The 22,574-nt window shown below is 45.8% G+C and overlaps 1 protein-coding gene across 7 annotated transcripts in view; it reads right to left on the bottom strand.

The window, feature by feature from the left end:
* Positions 1 to 17,913: 17,913 nt before the first annotated feature.
* Positions 17,914 to 22,574, bottom strand: part of LOC127321675 (probable coatomer subunit beta') — a 195,511-nt gene continuing 190,850 nt past the window's right edge. For 6 of the 7 annotated variants that reach the window (XM_071819707.1, XM_051350689.2, XM_071819705.1 and 3 more), the window contains 5 exons: positions 19,039 to 19,428; positions 18,805 to 18,942; positions 18,513 to 18,670; positions 18,295 to 18,363; positions 17,914 to 18,200 (listed from right to left, as the gene is read on the bottom strand). In XM_071819707.1, coding sequence (XP_071675808.1) covers positions 18,152 to 18,200; positions 18,295 to 18,363; positions 18,513 to 18,670; positions 18,805 to 18,942; positions 19,039 to 19,428 — 804 coding nt within the window. In that variant the 3' untranslated portion in view covers positions 17,914 to 18,151. The remainder of the gene's footprint in view (positions 18,201 to 18,294; positions 18,364 to 18,512; positions 18,671 to 18,804; positions 18,943 to 19,038; positions 19,429 to 22,574) is intronic. The other variant, XM_071819708.1, reaches the window with a different exon arrangement.

Raw genomic sequence — 22,574 nt, 5'->3', positions numbered from 1 at the left:
GAAAGATAACCTTGAAAAGGCCACTCACCTGCTTAGGAATTGTCGGCAATTCCTTGAAGTCCGGCAGTTTTGCGAGGATCTTAGGGCCGAGACAGCAGGGAAAGCTCACTCGAAGGAAAGGGTTGCAACTTATAGTTACCCACCAGAGCCATACATACCCGAAGGAGCAGACGTGTATGTACCAACCGAAGTATTCCCAGTATCTCGAGGACAGGTCAACATGATCCATAAAACCAGTTTTTCAAAGAGAGAAGACAAGAAATTTACGCGAGAAGTGAGGTATGCAGAGGTCGCTATGACTGAGGTGCCCGAATATATCGACTGGTTAGACCAAAACATATCTTTCGGTAAGGCGGATCATCCGAAGGCCGTTCCAAGACCTGGCCACGCAGCCTTAGTACTCGAAGCACAGATTGGAGGTTACAACATGAGCAAGGTGTTTATGGATGGAGGAAGCGGCCTGAATTTGTTATTCGCCAGCACAATGAAAGCAATGGGATTAACGGTCGATATGCTAAAAGAATCTGATACAGGATTCCACGGCATCATCCCGACCCGACCCGCTTATCCCCTTGGCAAAATATCACTGGATGTAGTTTTCGGCACACCTAGCAACTTCAGAAAGGAGAAGCTTGAATTTGAAGTGGTTGATTGGGAATCCCAGTATCATGCCATCCTCGGCAGACCTGCGTTTGCCAAATTCATGGCGGTACCTCATTATGCATATCTACAACTGAAGATGCCAGGCAATAACGGGACAGCAATAACCGTTCACGGAAGCTTTTCTCGATCGGATAGCTGCGACAGGGATTTTCAGAAGATCGCCTCGAAGTTTGGCGCTAAGGAAGAGCTTAATGCACTCGATGTTGTTACAGACCACACGAAACCACACGTTCCCATGCAAATCGGAACGTGAGATCCGACGAATTTGACGTGGCAAAGGAGGCGAAGAAACAGCAAGTGCACCGCTCTGACCCGAAGAAAACAGTCAATACTTCGGCAAATCTTACTGTCGCATAGGAAGGCGCGCTCATCGAGTTCCTCCGTGAGCGCTGGGAAATATTTGCATGGGAGCCATCCGACATGCTAGGTATTCCTAGGGAACTCGCTGAGCACGCCCTCAATGTTGACCCCAAAGCCAAACCTGTACAGCAGACGATGCGTCGCTTTTCGGAACCAAAAAGAAAAGCTATTGGTGAAGAAGTTAATCGACTCCGCAAGGCAGGATTCATTCGGGAGCTCAAGGAAGCCGAGTGGGTAGCTAACCCAGTCATGGTGCCAAAAAAGGATACGACAGCTCTTCGCATGTGTATCGACTACACAAGCCTTAACAAGCATTGCCCAAAGGATCATTTCCCGCTGCCCCGTATCGACCAGATAGTCGACTCCACAGCAGGCTGCGATCGTCTCTCCTTCCTCGATGCGTATTCCGGATATAATCAGATCAAGCTCAAGAAAAAAGATCAGGAATTAACTGCGTTCATAACCCCTCACGGCGCTTACTGTTACAACGTTATGACTTTCGGGTTAAAAAACGCAGGTGCCACTTATCAGCGATGTATGCAAGCTTGTCTCGGGGAGCAAATCGGTCGGAATATTGAAGTCTATATCGACGATATCGTGGTTAAAACCAAAAACGCAGTCACCCTCATCGACGATTTGCGCGAAACTTTCGATAATCTCGATAGATACAAAATAAAGCTGAACCCGAAGAAATGTTTTTTCGGGGTGCTGATACGTCTCCAACGTATCTATAATTTCTGATGTTCCATGCTAGTTTTATGACAATACCTACATGTTTTGCTCACACTTTATAATGATTTCATGCATTTTCCGGAACTAACCTATTAACAAGATGCCGAGGTGCCGCTTCCGTTTTCTGTTTTTGGTTCCAGAAAGGCTGTTCGGGCAATATTCTCGGAATTCGACGAAACAAAGGCCAAACATCATATTTCACCGAGACGGACCAGAACACCGAAGGAGAGCCGGAGGGGAGGCCCAGGGCCCCCAGACCACAGGGGTGCGCGCCAGCCTATGGTGTGGGCCCCCTAGGCACCCCCTTGCGCCGTCTCTTCGCCTATATTATCCCTCGTGACGTGAAAACCCTACACCAATTGACGAAACTCCAGAAAGACTCCAGGGGCGCTGCCGCCATCGCGAAACTCCATTTCGGGGGACGGAATCTCTGTTCCGGCACCCTGCCGGGACGGGGAAGTGCCCCCGGAAGCCATCTCCATCGACGCCACCGCCTCCATCATGCTCCGTGAGTAGTTCCCCCATGGACTACGGGTTCTAGCAGTAGCTAGTTGGTACTCTCTATCCCATGTACTTCAATACAATGATCTCATGAGCTGCCTTACATGATTGAGATTCATCTGATGTAATCGGTGTTGTGTTTGTTGGGATCCGATGAATTGTTACATTATGATCAGTCTATCTATATAAGTTTGTGAAGTTATTGTTGCTGCAATCTTGTTGCGTTTAATGCTTGTCACTAGTGCACGAGTGGCATGATCTTAGATTTAAGCTCTATAATTATTGCTTAGATTGTATCTACAAGTTGTTTGCACATGTCTATGTCCGGAACCCGAGGCCCCAGAGTGACAAAGAATCGGGATAACTGGAGGGGAAGGCTTAGATATGAGGATCACATGTTTTCACCAAGTGTTAATGCTTTGCTCCGGTGCTCTATTAAAAGGAGTACCTTAATTACCAAGATTCCCTTGAGGCCGGCTGCCACCTACTGGTAGGACAAAAGATGTTATGCAAGTTTCTCATTGCGAGCACGTATGACTATATATGGAAAACATGCCCTACATAATTAATAATCTTGATGTTCTGTCTTAATGCTATTTCAATCCTATCAATTGCCCAACTGTAATTTGTTCACCCAACACTTGTCACTTGTTATTGGAGAGTTACCACTAGTGTAGATAGCTGGGAACCCCGGTCCATCTTTCATCATCATATACTCGTTCCTACATGTCATTGGAAGTAGTATCAACTATTTTCTGGTGCCATTGCCTCTGTGTTACTGTTACTATTGCTCTCATATTACTGCTGCTTTCACATCACCCCTGTTACTAGTGCTTTTCCAGGTGCAGCTGAATTGACAACTCAGTTGTTAAGGCTTATAAGTATTCTTTACCTCCCCTTGTGTCGAATCAATAAATTTGGGTTTTACTTCCCTCGAAGACTGTTGCGATCCCCTATACTTGTGGGTTATCAAGACTATTTTCTGGCGCCGTTGCCGGGGAGGCATAGCTCTACTCATAAGTTCACCTGGGGAGTACACTCTACCTCTCTCTCTGTTTTTGTTTTATTTTATTTTGTTTTGCTTAGTTTACTTTTGTCTAGTTTATTTGTGCTTAGTTTATTTCTATCTAGTATTATTTTTCTTAGTTTACTTTTGTCTAGTTTGTTTTTGCCTTGTTTTATTATATACCCAAAAATCCATAAAAATTTGAAAAACCGAAAAATTAAAAACTGTTGTTATGGGAGAACCCACAACCTATTTGGAGCTTATAGAATTATATAATAATTATAGAGAATCAAGAACGGGTAAAGTCATGAGTGCTGTGATAGAAAAATTGAATACAATTGCTAAAATCTTGCTTAAACGCCATGATATAAACTGTTGCTCTCAACAGGATACTAAACATCTTAAATTCCAATGTGGCTTTAGTGAAGAAGTTTTAATTAAGAACTATAATTGGAATAACTATATTCATCTTGGGTTCGAAGAGGTAGAACAATTTGTCTTATTTATGGGAGCCTCTGAGATAGAATCCTTCATGTCTAAAAATTATGAAACTTGTGTTGCTTGTAAGGACCTTAAAGATTATGTCTCTTCTATCCTTAATTTTTGCATAGAAAGTTACAGTGATAATCCTTATATCATTGATTATAAAGAGAGACTCATTAATGCACAAGAATGCACTCACAATTTGCAGGAACCTGTGGAAGAAGAAATTGATGAACCTGAAAGCTCATTGGATGAAAAGGAAGAGGAGAGTGATGAACAAAAGGAGGAAGAATGGATTAGCTACCCATGCCAACCTTCTAATGAGAGTAACTCTTTATCTCTTACACTATTTGATTGTCCTCCATGCTACCCAAAGGAGGATGAATGTTATGTTCCTGTGGATTCTCTTGAAATATTCCCTATGAGTAAAACTTGTGAGAATAATTATGCTACTGTTATCTATGATAATCCATGCTATTTTGATAAATCTTATGATAATGCTTTGTTTGTGCCTGATATCGAAATGCATGGTACTAAAGAGTTTTTCTTGGCAAATGTTTATGATAAAGCTCTAGATGATGGTCCTATGTTACTTGATAATATTAATTGTACTACTAATGAAAATGGGATTGGAGAGGTCTTGACTTTATCTAGGAGTCCCATATCTTTTGAGATTTATCAATCATCTTGTTATATTATTGATAAAAGTGGGTTTGAAAGTTTTAATCCCATTATTTTTGAGCTTGATAAAAATTATGTGTTTGTAGATCATGAAAAGCATGCTATAGGTGATAGTTATATTATTGAGTTTGATCATGATGCTACTGAAAATTATTATGAGAGAGGAAAATATGGTTGTAGAAATTTTCATGGTACTAAAACACCTCTCTACATGCTGAAAATTTTGAAGTTACTCTTGTTTTATCTTCCAATGCTTGTCACTTTGATCTTCATGAATTTATTTGTGTACAAGATTCCTATGCATAGGAAGTGGGTTAGACTTAAATGTGTTTTGAACTTGCTTTTTGATGCTCTCCTTTGCTTCAACTCTTATTTCTTGCGAGTGCATCATTAAAATTGATGAGCCCATCTTAATGGCTATAAAGAAAGCACTTCTTGGGAGATAACCCATGTCTTTATTTTGCTACTGTTTTGTTGTGTCTTGGAAGTTGTTACTACTGTAGCAACCTCTCCTTATCTTTATTTTATTGCAATGTTGTGCCAAGTAAAGTCTCTAATAGAAGGTTGATACTAGATTTGGATTTCTGCGCAGAAACAGATTTCTATCTGTCACGAATTTGAGTAGGTCTCTCTGTAGGAAACTCAGAAAAATCTGCCAATTTCATGCGTGTTCCTCAGATATGTACGCAACTTTCATTAGTTTTGAGTTTTCTGATTTGAGCAACGGAAGTACCTCTTAAAAATTCTTCTTTACTGGCTGTTCTGTTTTGACAGATTCTGTCTCTGTTTTTTGCATTGTCTCTTGTGGACTTTAAGCAAGGCTTTCTAGACGTGGAGAGCTGTAGCTAATGTTTTATTGAGTTCTTGCAATGTGTCACTACAGGACTAAAGTGGATTAAAGTTTTTTGAGTACTAACCCCTCTAATGAAGTTTATGAGAAGTTTGGTGTGAAGGAAGTTTTCAAGGGTCAAGAGAGGAGGATGATATATGATCAAGAAGAGTGAAAAGTCTAAGCTTGGGGATGCCCCCGTGGTTCATCCCTGCATATTTCAAGAAGACTCAAGCATCTAAGCTTGGGGATGCCCAAGGCATCCCATTCTTCATCAACAACTTATCAGGTCACTTCTAGTGAAACTATATTTTTATTCGGTCACATCTTATGTGCTTTACTTGGAGCGTCTGTGTGTTTTTATTTTTGTTTGTGTTTGAATAAATTCGGATCCTAGCAATCCTTGTGTTGGAGAGAGACACGCTCCGCTTTTTCGTATGAACACTTGTGTTCTTCGTTTTTCATATTCATGGCAAAAGTTAAAAGCTGCTGCATTTGTTGCTATTTGGTTGGAAACAGAAAATGCTTCATATTGTCTTGAATAATTTGATACTTGGCAATTGTTTTGAGCTCTCAAGTAGATCATGCTTAAGCTTGCACCATGTAGTTTGAACCTATTAGTGGAGAACTACCGTAGAGCTTGTTGAAATTGGTTTGCATGATTGGTCTCTCTAAGGTCTAGATATTTTCTGGTAAAAGTGTTTGAGCAACAAGGAAGACAGTGTAGAGTCTTATAATGCTTGCAATATGTTCTTATGTAAGTTTTGCTGTACCGGTTCATACTTGTGTTTGCTTCAAACAACCTTGCTAGCCAAAGCCTTGTACTGAGAGGGAATGCTTCTCGTGCATCCAAAACCTTGAGCCAAAACCTATGCCATTTGTGTCCACCATAACTACCTACTATGTGGTATTTTTCTGCCATTCCAAGTAAATACTTCATGTGCTACCTTTAAACAATTCAAAAAGTTATTATCTCCTTATTTGTGTCAATGTTTTATAGCTCATGAGGAAGTATGTGGTGTTTTATCTTTCAATCTTGTTGGGCAGCTTTCACCAATGGACTAGTGGTTCATCCGCTTATCCAATAATTTTGCAAAAAGAGCTGGCAACGGGGTTCCCAGCCCCAATTAATTAACTTTCATTAATAATTCTCTTCACATGTTTTGCTCTGATTCATCAGTAAGCAACTTAAATTTGCAAATAGACACTCCTTCATGGTATGTGAAATGTTGGAAGGCACCCGAGGATTCGGTTAGCCATGGCTTGTGTAAGCAAAAGGTTGGGAGGAGTGTCATCCATAAATAAAACTAAAGTACATGTGTAAACAAAAGAGAAGAGGGATGATCTACCTTGCTGGTAGAGATAACGTCCTTCATGGGAGCCGCTCTTTGAAAGTCTGTTTGATGAGGGGGTTAGAGTGCCCACTACCATTCGTTGACAACAACAAACACCTCTCAAAACTTCACTTTTATGCTCTCTATATGATTTCAAAACTTGAAAAGCTCTAGCACATGATTTAATCCCTGCTTCCCTCTGCGAAGGGCCTTTCTTTTACTTTATGTTGAGTCAGTTTACCTACTTCCTTCCATCTTTGAAGCAAACACTTGTGTCAACTGTGCATTGATTCTTACATACTTGCTTATTTGCACTCATCATATTACTTTGTGTTGACAATTATCCATGAGATGCGCATGTTGAAAGTTGAAAGCAACTGCTGAAACTTAAATCTTCCTTTGTGTTGCTTCAAAACCTCTTATTAAGAATTTATTGCTTTATGAGTTAACTCTTATGCAAGACTTTTTGATGCTTGTCTTGAAAGTACTATTCATGAAAAGTTTTGCTATATGTTATCTATTTGATTAGCAAACTATAGATCATTGCCTTGAGTCACTTCATTCATCTCATATGCTTTGCAATAGTATGATCAAGGTTATGTAAGTAGCATGTCACTACAGAAATTATTCTTTTTATCGTTTACCTACTCGAGGGCGAGTAGGAACTAAGCATGGGGATGCTTGATACGTCTCCAACGTATCTATAATTTCTGATGTTTCATGCTAGTTTTATGACAATACCTACATGTTTTGCTCACACTTTATAATGATTTCATGCATTTTCCGGAACTAACCTATTAACAAGATGCCGAGGTGTCAGTTCCTGTTTTCTGCTTTTTTTGGTTCCAGAAAGGCTGTTCGGGCAATATTCTCGGAATTCGACGAAACAAAGGCCAAACATCATATTTCACCGAGACGGACCAGAACACCGAAGGAGAGCCGGAGGGGAGGCCCAGGGCCCCCAGACCACAGGGCGGCGTGGCCTAGAGGGGGGGCGCGCCAGCCTATGGTGTGGGCCCCCCAGGCAACCCCTTGCGCCGCCTCTTCGCCTATATTATCCCTCGTGACGTGAAAACCCTACACCAATTGACGAAACTCCAGAAAGACTCTAGGGGCGCCGCTGCCATCGCGAAACTCCGTTTCGGGGGACAGAATCTCTGTTCCGGCACCCTGCCGGGACGGGGAAGTGCCCCCGGAAGCCATCTCCATCGACGCCACCGCCTCCATCATGCTCCGTGAGTAGTTCCCCCATGGACTACGGGTTCTAGCAGTAGCTAGTTGGTACTCTCTATCCCATGTACTTCAATACAATGATCTCATGAGCTGCCTTACATGATTGAGATTCATCTGATGTAATCGGTGTTGTGTTTGTTGGGATCCGATGAATTGTTACATTATGATCAGTCTATCTATATAAGTTTGTGAAGTTATTGTTGCTGCAATCTTGTTGTGTTTAATGCTTGTCACTAGTGCACGAGTGGCATGATCTTAGATTTAAGCTCTATAATTATTGCTTAGATTGTATCTACAAGTTGTTTGCACATGTCTATGTCCGGAACCCGAGGCCCCAGAGTGACAGCAACTGGGATAACTGGAGGGGAAGGCTTAGATATGAGGATCACATGTTTTCACCAAGTGTTAATGCTTTGCTCCGGTGCTCTATTAAAAGGAGTACCTTAATTACCAGTAGATTCCCTTGAGGCCCGGCTGCCACCGGCTGGTAGGACAAAAGATGTTATGCAAGTTTCTCATTGCGAGCACGTATGACTATATATGGAAAACATGCCCTACATAATTAATAATCTTGATGTTCTGTCTTAATGCTATTTCAATCCTATCAATTGCCCAACTGTAATTTGTTCACCCAACACTTGTCACTTGTTATTGGAGAGTTACCACTAGTGTAGATAGCTGGGAACCCCGGTCCATCTTTCATCATCATATACTCGTTCCTACATGTCATTGGAAGTAGTATCAACTATTTTCTGGTGCCATTGCCTCTGTGTTACTGTTACTATTGCTCTCATATTACTGCTGCTTTCACATCACCCCTGTTACTAGTGCTTTTCCAGGTGCTGCTGAATTGACAACTCAGTTGTTAAGGCTTATAAGTATTCTTTACCTCCCCTTGTGTCGAATCAATAAATTTGGGTTTTACTTCCCTCGAAGACTGTTGCGATCCCCTATACTTGTGGGTTATCAGGTGCCAGGAGGATAGGTGCTCGGGTACTTCATCTCAGCTAGAGGAATAGAGGCCAATCCTCTGAAAATCAAAGCTATCCTCGACATGGAACCACCAAAGAATTTGCACCAAGTGCAACAGTTGGCAGGGCGATTGGTAGCACTTAGCAGATTTATCGCCAAGTTGGGAGAAAAAGCTTTGCCCTTTTATCAGTTGATGAAGAAATCGGAAAAATTCGAGTGGACAGCTGAGGCGCAGGAATCCTTCGATAACCTGAAGAAGATACTGTCGACATCTCCGGTTCTCGTGACCCCGCATGAAAAAGAACCAATGCTCATGTATATAGCTGCAACGGTGCAAGTCTTCAGCACGGTCTTAGTCGTTGAGAGAGAAGAAGCAGGGAGAGTTCATGGTGTGCAACGACCTGTTTACTACCTCAGCGAGGTACTCACACCAGCAAAGCAGCGATACCCTCATCACCAGAAGCTAGCATATGCCGTATGGAGGACAGCACGGAAACTACGGCATTATTTCACAGAGCACCCGATTATTGTGGTAAGCGAAGCACCATTGAAGAATATACTCACCAACCCGGAGGCGACGGGTAGAGTATCTCAATGGGCTATCGAGATAGCACCACACGATATAACCTATGTCAATCGGACAGCAATCAAATCTCAGGTTCTCCCAGATTTCTTAACTGATTGGATTCAATCGCAAACTCCAGCAGCACCCGACATGTCTGGATCCTGGACAATGTACTTTGACGGATCAAAACGGAGTACAGGTGCAGGCGCAGGAGTAATATTGATCTCACCACAGGGAGACAAGATGAGATATATTTTGCGGATGAACTTTTCGCTGCCGACAAATAATGAAGCAGAATATGAGGCACTGTTGCATGGGATGCGTATGGCTAAGGCATGCGGAGCAACCCGCCTGGAGATTTATGGTGATTCAAATCTTGTGGTACAGCAGTCGATGAATCTATGCGATGCAGTTAGTGATAACATGATCGCTTACCGTCAACTATACCAATCTATGGAAGCCAAATTTGAAGGGTGCGAGCTAAAACATATCGGGAGAGCCAGCAATGAAGAAGCCGACGCTCTGGCAAATATAGGGTCCACATGTTCCCCTATCCCAGATGGAGTCTTTTATGAAGTTATTGCTCAAAGATCAATTAAAGAAAAAGTATCGGCACCTCTGGAAGTGTCGACTGATAGTTCAGCGAATAAAGAGGATGCCGAAGGTCCTGCACTGCAGCCAGCAGAGCAAGTATTTCTTCTTGAACCTCTTTGGACTGAGCCTTTTTTAACATACTTGTTGGAGCAAAAACTACCAGATGACCCAACGGAAGCCAAGCGTATCGTACGACGATCTAAAGCCTTTACTATAGTTGATGGCGAACTTTACAAGCGCAGCATCTCTGGTATCTTTCAAAGGTGTATCGCCATTGACGATGGAAAAGCTCTTCTGCGGGAAATACATGAAGGAACTTGTGGTCACCATGCAAGTAGTAGGGCCCTCGTAGCCAAAGCTTTCAGAGCAGGGTTTTATTGGCCAACGGCCACGTCTGATGCCCGAGACTTGGTAAAAAAGTGCGATCCTTGTCAACGTTTTGCACCAAAACCACACGCACCTGCAACAGACCTAATGACAATACCCTTGGCTTGGCCTTTTGCACAATGGGGACTCGATCAAGTTGGTCCGCTGCCGAGATCATCGCCAGGAGGGCATACATACCTATTGGTCGCAGTCGACAAGTTCACTAAATGGATCGAAGCCATACCAGTCAGAGATCAAACAGCTAAAACTACTGTTAAGTTCTTCGAAGGAATAACTTCTCGCTTCGGTATGGCTCACAGCATCATTAAAGATAATGGAAGTAATTTTGATTCCAAGGAATTCCGCAAATTCTGCGATGATGGTAATATCAAGCTTAAATTTGCATCGGTTGCACATCCACAAACCAATGGTCAGGTCGAAAGGATAAATGGCTTAATATGTGACGGCATTAAAAAGCGTCTGACGGGCGCAGCTGGAGCTTGGGTCGAAGAATTGCCATCAGTGCTATGGAGCCTACGGACTACACCAAACAGGTCAACCAAGTATACTCCGTTTTTCCTCGTGCACGGAGCCGAAGCTATTTTACCAGCCGATGTTCGTTTTGAAGCTCCCCGAGTGACTGCGTACACAGAGGCAACCTCCAATATTGCACTACAAGATGCTGTAGACCTTCTTGATGAAGCTCGAGACATTGCTTTGGCCAGGACGGCTATATATCAACAGGCAATTCGAAATTACCACAGTCGAAGAGTTCGCAACCGCGGTTTCAACATTGGTGACATGGTGTTACGACTGAAGCAAGAAAGAACTTTGAAACTTGAGTCTCCATGGGAAGGACCGTTCATAGTCACCGAAGTTATACCAGGAGGAGCTTATCGTCTCAAGAATCCTATTTCGGGCAAGGACGTTGACAATCCATGGAACGTCGCCCACCTGCGGCGATTCTATTCATAGGACACATCTACTCTTTATTCGCTACATGAAGGCTTCTCAGTCTATTACATATTATGAATAAAATTCTTGATTGAGCTCCTATCTTTATTAAATTCATTACTCGAACAATTGTTCGGGTCCTCTTTTATTAGCTAACTACTCCCATCGGGAGCTTCAGCTATAATTGCATGATACATGGCCAAACTTGATAACACTCGAGGACTACATACAGTACCGATAATTAATTAATACTCCCATCGGGAGCTATGGTTATCGATACGAAATAAACCGTCCAAGCCTCAAGATAATTCGCGAGTGCTGCTGTCGATGGAAAAAATATTACTTACAAAAAGGCTCATACCGGTGCACCGTGTGACGAAGCTAAATACATAAAGCGCCTAAATCCTTCGTTCATGCGATGGGTGTCGCTCTTACAAAACATACGAATCGACTCTGCAAATAATGCAAAATACAACGGAGTCGTCGGGTGAGCAGGCTGACTTGATCACTCAGCCGCCCCGACAAAAACCTTTTTCATCGAGCTAACAAGTTCAAAAACAAATGATGTAACACATCAAAGTACACACAGGATTACTCCTTGCAGCGCAAGGTTATATATACATAATTTCATGGGAGGGCTTCTTGGTCTTCTCGAGCCTTCAGATCTCTTTCAATTCCTGTTTCCATCCGAGAAATAATAGCATATGCAGGGTGTCTGGCTATGGAATAATACTGGTCTAATCTCCTATTAGCATTTGCTATGACTTCCAAATATAAGGTCGGATGACAGGCTAAAACAGAGGCAAGTGCAAGTTCAGCTCCGGCAAGAAGTTCCTTCCGCACCAGCAATCGAATTCTCTCAGGATTCTTAAATCGAGTGAACAAAGCAGACAAAGTCTCGGGTGCTGGGTCTAGTGGAAACAAGGTTTTCCATACCATCGAGAGATGAGCGTGGTACTTGTCAAAATAATAATGCACCTTCTCCACCCGATGCTCAAATTTAGCCACGGCTACAGCTTTTGGTTGATTTGACCACAGTTCATGTTTCGGGTGAGAGACAACGGTCATTGCTTCGTTCTTTTCGTGAATTCGCCTGTTCTCTTCTGATTCATCGAAAGCCATGACTGTTGAAATACAAAAAATAGTCAGCAGAAGATTACTTAGCAAGTAAAACGATGAAAATTGGAAGGGGTTCAGGTACTCACAGCTTAAGCTTTCAGTAGCAGCACGGAGGCGATCTAGAGCATGCTGCTCGATTGCAGTAGCAATCTCGCTCTTCCTTTTCACCAATGCTGCCATGGCGTGAAGATTGGTTATGTCTTTGTTCAATCGAGAAATTTGATCACGCAAACGACGAACAAGTTCAGATTCATCGATAGCCGAAGGATTCAAAGAAGAGTCGGCACGAGAAGAAGTTGAAGGAATCTGCAACATAGTTTTTCCAACTCAGAAGAGCATGAATAAAAACTCCCATCGGGAGTACATATATTACATCCAGAAGATTGTTGGTACTGGCAATAGAGCCAGTACGAAGCAAAGCTAGACTAAACTACATCAAGTATAATTACAGTAATGAAGCAAGAGATATTTCAAGGTTGAGCCGATGATGAATCAGGTGCAGCCTTAGGTGCAGCTTTGGTCTTCTCTTCATCGACTAACTTGAGAAGCTGGTTAGCACAAATCACTGCCGACTGTTTGAAAGGCTCAAGGCTGACTAGGCAATTGTTGTCATCTACGGGCAGTGCCTTAGACAACTTTTCCAAATCTGAACTCAGCCCGTGCCCCATCAGCAGTTGGAAAGTAAGAACCGCCCCAAACAGACGGGAGCGTCGCTTAAGTACCTCTATAGCCTCAGAAGAGTCGACAAAGAAAGTGTCTGCCATTTCGCCAAGGGTCTTCTTTTGGCTCACCTTCGGGAATATCATCGAGAATAACTTCGACAGAGCCCCCTTGGTTTTTTGCAAAAGGCCAAGGACTTGGACATTGGAGTCAGTAGCAAGCGAAAGGGCGTCAGACATTGAATCCTCCCGAAGCTTGCGAGCACGATTGATAGGCATATCGGCAGCATCTGGAAACACACGAATAAGCAATCCAGAAGATAGTATTGGAAAGATACCATGCAAAAAGGAACTTACTCAGCAAGTTCGTGACCGATTCGCGGAGGGTGCCTTCTTTTTCATCGACTGCAATGGCAGCCTCGCGTCTGGCCTCTTGCTCATCCTTCATTTTCTTCTTCAGCTTCTTTAGCTCATCTTTTAGCAAGGTGTTCTCATTCTGAGCATCGGCTGTAAGCTTGTTAGCCTCCATCACTTGATCAGCCAAAACTTTGATGGCCTTTCGAAGCTGAGCATTTTCTGACTCAAGGCGAGTAAATTGGTCAGCGAAATCTGCCACAGCGTCAACTGTGGCAAAAATCGGCTGCAAGACAAGAAGATGAAGGATCTCAGCCAAATTCGGAAATCCATCATAAAGGAATATCGAGCTAAGTGGTTTACTTACGTGCTCACGAGCAGTTGGAGGAACAGGAGCACCGGCAGAAGGGTTAACCTTCGACACAGGAACCTTCGCCACAGTCGTCCTTGAAGGTGGCGTTGGATCAGCAGGCGAAGGATTCGACTCCTTAGCTGACTCAGTCCTTTCAGAAATTAACTTGGCCCTCTTTGCGAGAGGGACTTCATCATCATCGTCAGAACTGTTTGGAAACAAGAACATAACGTTACATGATTTAAAGGAAGCTGGTTACGAAGGGAAAAACGGAGACTCACAGGTCTAAGTCATCTTCGACAGCAAAGAAGCCTGTCGAACTTTTTGCAGCTGGAGGAGGCGATGCAGTTTCATCGACATCATCATCTTGTCCGCTAGGACTTGATTCAGCAGTTGTCATCAAGTCCTCGTTGATCCTCCTGCGCCGCATAGCCCTAATGCGAGCATCTTCCTCGGGAGCTTCGTCCTCCTGGACGTCGCTATCCTTGAGAGCGTGCTGCGCATCTTCAGTTTCCTCCGAATCATCATCATCATCCTCTAGCTCTACCCCGCTTTCGGGTGTAGGAGGGTAGCACTGAGCAACGGTGGAAGCCTGCCGACAGAAAAATAAACTGTTAAAAGTTTGAATAAGGAAATAAAAACAGCATTTGGAACAAGTGCGAAGAAGATTACCTCGGCAGGAAGATGTTTGAAATCATATGGAGGGCGAGCCGAAGTCAGGACAATGTCGTCCTTCTGGCTGAAACGAGTAAGGCGCCGCACCTCGTCACGGAGTTCCTCGTCAGAAAGGTCGACTGAGCTAACTCTCGACTTGTCATCTTTGCCGACGAACAACCACAGTTGATGAGGTCGAGACATCAATGGCTGCATCCGACGTTTTAGAAACACCGAGACCACCTCAGTACCGCACATTGTCAGACCCCCTGCATTCTTCAGGTCTAAGACCTTTTTGAACAGTTGATCGGCTGTGGCACTTTCTTCGATAGTCAAGGTGTTCTACCAGGATTTCTTCGGCGTAGCCACTAGGACATCTTCAAACAGGGGCAAGTTGGAGCGCCGTCCAGCTACTGGAGTGTCTCGCAGGTAGAACCATTTCTGTTGCCAGCCCTGGACTGATTCCTTCATCGGGAAGTCGACGTAGTCAGCCTCTTTTCTAACGACAAAACCGACGCCGCCAACAACGGGAGGACCGTCATTGCCGTTGTGGCGTTTGACGTAGAAGATTTTCCTCCACAAGCCCCAATGAGGGTCTATGCCGAGGAACGCCTCGCACAAGGTGACGAAGATGGAAAGATGTAGGATGGAATTTGGGGTCAGCTGCTAGAGCTGAATCCCATAGAAAAAGAGAAGGGAGCGAAGGAATTCGTGGGCCGGAAGCGAAAGCCCACGAAATAAGAAGGCGACGAACATAACAGTGAAGCCCTTGGGAGGCCTTGGGCGAGAAGATGAACCTGGGAGGCGAATGTCATCATCGGCTGATGAGATGAAGCCAAGCATGCGTAGCTTGTTCACATCACGATTGGAGATGGTGGAGGCGCGCCAATCGTGGCAGACCTTGCTAGCGCCTGACGAAGCACCTGGTTCGGCGGTTCCCTTCCTCTTGCCCATGATGCTCGAGTTCTTGGAAGAAGGAACAGTGGTGAGAGAAGAGATTGAGGAGGAAGATGAGCAGTATGGAGGCGTAAAAAGTGAAAATAGTGAAAGGGCCTTTATTTATAGCGAGGATTGTTGGGGAATCGTGGCCATAACTCCAGCAATCGTGGGGAGGTGGACGAGGATCTGATCGCACATGTGTCCAAGCAAGAGAAACGGAACCGGCGGCCCATTACCCCCACTACGCGCAGAAATCGAGGGGGCGCCTCGGTCAATGCACAAGCACTAGTCATTTCCTAAACTGACCGCACAGAAGTAGGGTGGGCCCGTCAGGTCACGTTCTATCAATCAAACCGCAGCAGTTGCTACGTCACCAATGATGTCATCAGAAGTATCGATTACACATGGAGCATCCGAAGGAAATTAAAACTATCGAGTGGTTCGACTTGAGTCTACACACGTATGCAAGCATCCGCGCCTAGACTCGGGGGCTACTCCCATCGGGAGCGCTGGACGCGCACCCGACATAATTTGGGCTCGAAGATTATTGCAAGAGAAATTACATCAGAAGTATCTGAAGAAAGGTTCGAGTGACTTGGGCTAAAGTCTGCACTCGGTTGCAAGCATCCGCGCTCAGACTCGGGAGCTACTCCTATCAGGAGCACTGAGTGCACACCCGATAAAAGTTATGAATTCGAGGGTCTTTTGCGCGGCCCAGAATCATGCCCGGGGATTTGATTCTGTGTAGAGTGATGTTGTTTTGCCATCGGCAGTTAACCGGTAAAAACCGGGCACGTTACTCAGTATCCCTTACGTACTAAATCTTGTTTAGAAGAAATGAAGACCCGATAAAAAATATCGGACGACTATAACAAGTTGAAAGAGGCTTCGGCAGAAGAAAAACATTCGAGTAGTACAACTTGAGTCTACGCACGGTTGCAAGCATCCGTACCTAGACTCGGGGGCTACTCCCATCGGGAGCGCTGGACGCGCACCCGATAAAAAAAGACGCTGCTATTACAAGGAGGACAAGACCTATCGACTAAAGTGAATATTCGACTGAAGGCATGCTTTAGTCCCTGCCCGAAGTATCTTCGGCCAAGCACTCGGGGGCTACTGATGTGGGCATTACCCTTCGGGTAACTAATGTTGCACTACCTCTTGCGGCCCAACCAGGGGCCCATGAAGGCAGTCGATGGCCAGGTGGGCCACTACGTCGGTTCCAAAGAAGAATCCTTGAAGAACAAGACAAGGAGATGAAGAATACAAGAAAGGCTTAGAACTAGGACCCTTTGTAACCTAGTCGTACCCGGACAGATCTCTCGAGACCTGGCTCCCAATATAAGGGCCAGGAGAGAGGCTGCCAAGGACACACATAATCTTAGCAATCATAGGCACCGCAAGTCTAGAGCTAGGTCCCTGCAGAACTTAGTCTCTCGACGAGATCACAGCCGAAACCTTCGGCACCCCATTGTAACCCGATATTTTCATAATCAAGATCAGACAGGCAGGACGTAAGGGTTTTACCTCATCGAGGGCCCCGAACCTGGGTAAATCGTTCTCCCCGCTTGTTTGATAACCGATGTCCCGTATCAGCCTACAGGATTTCATCTACCCTAAGCCCCATACGGAGGGCATTGCCGAGAAGTACCCTCGACAAATGCCAACCGGGTAAACCAAGGGGGGTGCGTGGAGGAAAAAAAGTCAATGCTACGCCAAGGGTGGCCGTCGGTGTTGATTAAAAAAAGGGGGAGGAGGCTATGCCGAGGGCAGCCCTCGGCGTAGCTCTGACGCCGTGACAACGCCGTCACGGCCTATCTTTGGAGGGGCGCGTGTCCAGGCCCACGCCGACGGCCCGGAGTACGCCGAGGGTAGCCGTCGGCGTAGTGTTGCCTACGCCGACGGCTCTTTGGCGGGCTTGCCTGGCCGGGCCATACGCCGACGGCCCCGAGTTTTGGCCGTCGGCGCCTTGCGCTATTCCTGTAGTGCCCTAAAAGTTGTTGTTTAACCTTGATCATCATCGGCCGTCACATTTCCGGCCACGTCACCTAGTGGGATCCGTTATCATATTCGTTGTTAAAACGGTTAAGCTGGCGAATCAGTGCACACTCTAATTCTATCAATACCGGTGGATTTTTGCAATTTCTACGAATAGTGGTGATTTTTCGATATTATTGTTGTAATGTGGTGGTTCTTTGAAATTTACCCCAGTGAGATGTAATGAACTTGTTTTTAGTGGTTTTCGAAGTTAATGGCATGTTGTTTTCATGAAATTGGCATTTTGAGATGGCACCATGTTAACACGACCAGCCGGAATATTTTGATATGAATGGCAGTGGATTTATTTTCAGTAGATGCTTGACGCAGTGTTTCCATTCGCCTTTTCCGATCAGGTACAGGCGGATGCCCTGGACCGCGGTGGCGAGGTTACTCCTGAGAGACCTCGTTCAGCAAACCAGCCCAGGTGAACTGCGCCACCGATCTGAGTGATCAAGATCAAACACGGTTGGGCAGTGTTTCCGTTCGCCTTTTCCGACCCTCGCGCCGGGTAGGAACACGGATGACGCGAGACGCATGTTTTCTTCTCTCTCTCTAGCTGTTCCGCTAAAATTGTTGCAGATACAAATAGAAGATGATGGTATCCACTAAAATTACAATGCACGCTGTAAAGATGTACATGTTGACTGATACAAAACGATCCACGAAGACAACCAAGATTGTCATCATTCAGTGTACTGTACCGAGTAAGCGTCAAAAGCCACCGCTGTCACCTTCCGCTAGAACTTGATCTTTGTTGAAGATCAATCGATTTCCATTAATGCAATTCCGTGCATACAGTGGATGACGAGGCTACACACATATGAGCCCCGGTTACAGCGAGAGAAAGAGAGATACGAATCTAGAAAATAAAATGATGCGAGAATTTCGTGGAAGATTCATTTACCTTTTTGTCATGGTAATGTATGCGAAGCCCAGGACATCTCCCAACTTAAAGTTAACCCTGTTCTCATACCTGCAAAATTGTGAAGCAAGGTATTCATCCACCGCTGCCACTTATTTCTACCATTGATGCATGGCGTCATTACGAAGGAATGGAAAATGCAGTTGCAATGTTTGCCGAAGTGAAAGATGTTGGCTAGCGTAGGGGAATATAAATGTTACCTGTGAGTTGTTGAGTCACAAAAAGCAACAGTGCCGTCCTCTGACACCGTAAGTAGAATCGGACGACCTGAGGGACCTTCAACCACAGCAATATTGCAGCCGAATTTTTTGAGTCCGTTGATAAGTTTAATACATGTATTTGATTGCAAATCCCAGATCTGGCAAAAAAAAATGGAGCTTGAGGCGGCACAACAAAATAATTTACACATGCATAATTACTAGTACTATATTTTGCTTCTTTTTTGGTGAGCTCTGCATGTGTTGCTATAAAACAATATTGAAGATGTCATACCTGTGCACTCCCCTTCACCGCAGTGTGTGCAACCAAATACTGCAAAGCCCCGCCCGGGCAGAAATAATCAAGACCGAAAGCAAAGCGTTGATCGCACACGAATGAGGCAACGGGAGTAGGAGAATCCATGTTCCACATCTGTCAATCTCAAGCATCAGTACGAAATTATTAGGGAAATTGATATGGAAACTGCTCTTATACTAAAAAAAAATCTACACCAACTAATTAATAAACCTTTATCGTGGAGTCTTCTGAGCAACTAGCAAAAGTGTTTCCCGCAGTCCGCGGGTTGAACTTGACTTGCCACACAATGTCCGAGTGTCCTTGGAATGTCCGTATGCACTGCCAGCTAGCCTCCCAGTTCCAAAGTTTGATCAGCTTGTCCCAAGATGCCGAGAGCACTAATGGCTCACTGGGGTGAACCGCCAGTGAGGCGACGTTTTTCGTGTGAGCTCTAAACTTCCGCAGCTTCTCCGCTTTTTCATATGAATACACGTGGATGTAGCCTTGACCATCGCCGGTCACAAAACCCATTAACGGTTCAACGAATTTAGCTATCCAGATGTGTGGTTTATCTCCGAATGTCAGCAGTCCTGTTTTAGCTCGGAATGTCATCACTTTTGTCTGCGAGGAAATGCAAAATGCGTGATCAGTCAAGTACATGTCCTCCTACACTAATTTAAAGCAACATGTAAATTTCTCAAGTGTCTCCATGAGCCGCACCGCCCTGTCGTCATCTTCAAAAACCCCGGCCCTCGAGCGCTGTGCCTCGGCCGATTCAAGGAGGGGCCGCTTCCTACTGAGCAGCGGGCATTCAAGACTGCCGGGCCACTTGGGACACGGTACGAGGGCATCTCCAGCGGTACACCGCCCCATCGCCACGCTCACCGTCGTGTCGTTCGCGCAGGTCCCCAGGGCGCCCAAGCGCAGCTAGTTCTGTCCCAGCCAACGCCGATGCCGACGAAGGAGGAAGAGAGCGCGCCACGGCTCGCTGCCTCTTCCGGAGTATCTCTAACGCCTCCTCATGCGCGGCCGCGACTGCCAGTCCTGATAAGCGCCGCGGGTAGGGTGAAGTGTAGGGTGAAGTGCCCAATGGTCGTTGGGAGATAGCTTTGAGTTGGAGGCACTACAAGCTAGCAAGAGATCCCTTGGGCACGAGGCACGAGTACCTTGTGAACTGCCAGGCGAGGGTCCTCAAGGAGTTCTAGGTAAGTTACTTCATGTACTAACCATTTGGTAACCTTGAGGTTGAAAATAGTTGAACTAACGCATTTCTGCCACTTTTAACCTATGTCCATCTTGCTTGTAGTCTTACTTTCAGATGGACCCGGATTATCCTCAGGTGGTGTGCGTTGCCCAGTCTCGTAGGGCGGCTGCGAAGCAAGTCACTGACACTATGCACGAGGCGCGTGTGGGCTGCGTCCGAAGATGGTACGCCGAGAAGCGCAAGTTGCCGATGCAGGACAAGTCTCCAGCCCGAGATATCTTTATGGAGCCGTGGCAGTACTTGCAGGTAATATGTGTATTTTGTCTATGTAGTGCACAACTCCGTGATCCTTTCACTAATATGTGTATTTCGTGTATGCAGGTGGCTCCTCCGTTCGTAGGTCACGCCAGACCGGGAGTCTACAAGGCTATGGTCCATTGGTGGACAAGCGCCGAGTTCAAGAGGAGGCACATAGCAGGACAGCTAAAGAGAGCTGCGATGATAGGTGGGTCACACACGCAAGGCAGCATGCCCATGACCGTCATCATGCAGAACAAGGTGAGAAAAAGCTTTCTCTTAACCTTGCTCATCATGTTGTTCCTTATTCCGCAAATGCTTCCCTCTTGATGTATCTTCGTGCTCTCTTTTGCAGGAAAAAGAGTTAGGCACGGCGTCCTCGATGTTTAAGGTGTGGAAAGAGTGCCATCAGAAGAAGAACAAGGATGGGACGCTATCGTGGGTGAGCGAGAACGCCGAGCTCAAGGACACAGAGTACCGGGCTGGCTTTGTTGAATCATATGGCGAGGCAAACCCTAAGATCGAGCCCTTTGACCCCGAGGTTGCCATGCGTAGGGGAGGTGGCAGGAAGAATGGCCGCTTGTGGATGTGTGATAGCGCCATCGATCCTAGGACCGTCCGATCTATGAGAGAGATTAGGCATGACAGCTCGAGCTCCTCCACTACCATACAGTCCCGCCCGACGCCGTCGTCTAGAGCCATTGAGAAGCTCCGGGTATGCTTTTCTTCCTTTGTCATCCACACTTCATTCCATGTTTTCCATTGCAACATCCATGACAAAGATGCCACGCGGCGCCATACTGTGCTCCTGGGCGCACCTGGTGACCAAATGGTCACTTTGCCGTGTGCTGGCCCAGAATGCACGGCAGAGAGAGGCGCACGGCAGAGAAATCCCCCACGGCAGAGAGAGGCGCACGGCAGAGAAATCTCCCACGGCAGAGGGAGGCGCACGGCAGAGGGAGGCCCACGGCAAAGGGAAGAGCCTTTGCCGTGTGAGGGTGCACGGCAAAGGGAAGAGCCTTTGCCGTGTGCTGGTGCACGGCAAACTGTTCTACCGGGACCCACCAGCGGCGCCGTCTCGCTCGGGACGGCGTCAAGTGCTTTTCTGTGCCGTGAAGGGTAGCAAGGCACACGGCAAAGTCTTTGCCGTGCATTTTCGTCCGCGCGCACGGCAAAGATACGTTTGCCGTCCTGATTGTTGCCGTGTAATCTTTGCCGTGTATTGTTACACGGCAAAGCCTTTGCCGTGCACTTTTAAGACTTTGCCGTGCACTTATAGCTACACGGCAAAGCATCAATTTCCTGTAGTGAATAGGTCCCTAAATATTTTTTAGGATTTTGGGTATTTAAAGATATAACCAATTTAAACATACCATAAAAATAAATATGTTTGAAAATATTGTCTCCAAATTGAAAGTTAACAAACAACAAACCAAACAAATAGAAGTTGGGCTAGATCAAGGCGCCGGCGCAATTGATTTGTCTCCTTTGAGCCTCCAAAGATGCAGTCAATGGCAGTGGACTCACTCATGTGAACGTAGTCGTCTGTGCATCGGTAGGTGCTCCATATGCAAGCATCCTTATAGCAGTGGTGCATTTCTGGATCTACGAGAATCCATCCGTGCCAACGACGTCGTGCTTTAGCCTGATGTACGTAGGGGTCGAACTTTCTCACACCTTGAAGGATTTTCATGAACAAGTTCTTGCTCATCCTATATCGCCATCGAAAATTGTAGTCGTTGTACAACATGGTATGACCCTCCAACCTCTATTGGGGGCTTCGACTTCTTTCTTCCTGGCATCTAATTTCCATGGCGCGGCCTCTTCTTCTTCTCCCTGGTGTCATTAAGCATTTTTTGAAGGCGAGCGATGATCGCCAAGTGCTCCCGAACGTCGTCCTCGCAGGCTGCCTCTTCGTCCATGATTTTTTGGATCATTTTCTTGTTGCTATCCATGTCTAGGAGGCAAAACAAATGGTTAGAAATGAGCGGCGGCAATGGAGGCAACGAACAGTGACCGCTGGCGCCTACCAGACAAACGGCCGAACACCTTATGTGCATAGTGGAGGGGGGGGGCATGGGGGGAGTGGCCGCCACATTCTAGCCCGAGTTGGCGAACCGCCTGCAGCGAAATGGGTGACAAGGGCGTTTGGCGTCGCAGCGGAGTCCAACGCAGGCGAAATATTCTGTTGGAGGGGGCCGACAATTTGAGCGGCGACGCAGGGGTGAGTGGTGCGGGAGGGGAGGCATGAAGTGAAAGAAAGAAA

This window comes from Lolium perenne, chromosome 5, assembly GCF_019359855.2.
Source record: "Lolium perenne isolate Kyuss_39 chromosome 5, Kyuss_2.0, whole genome shotgun sequence".
In the NCBI taxonomy this organism is placed as follows: domain Eukaryota; kingdom Viridiplantae; phylum Streptophyta; class Magnoliopsida; order Poales; family Poaceae; genus Lolium; species Lolium perenne.
Note: the sequence above shows the minus strand (reverse complement) of the source record. Positions and strands in the feature narration are given on the sequence as shown.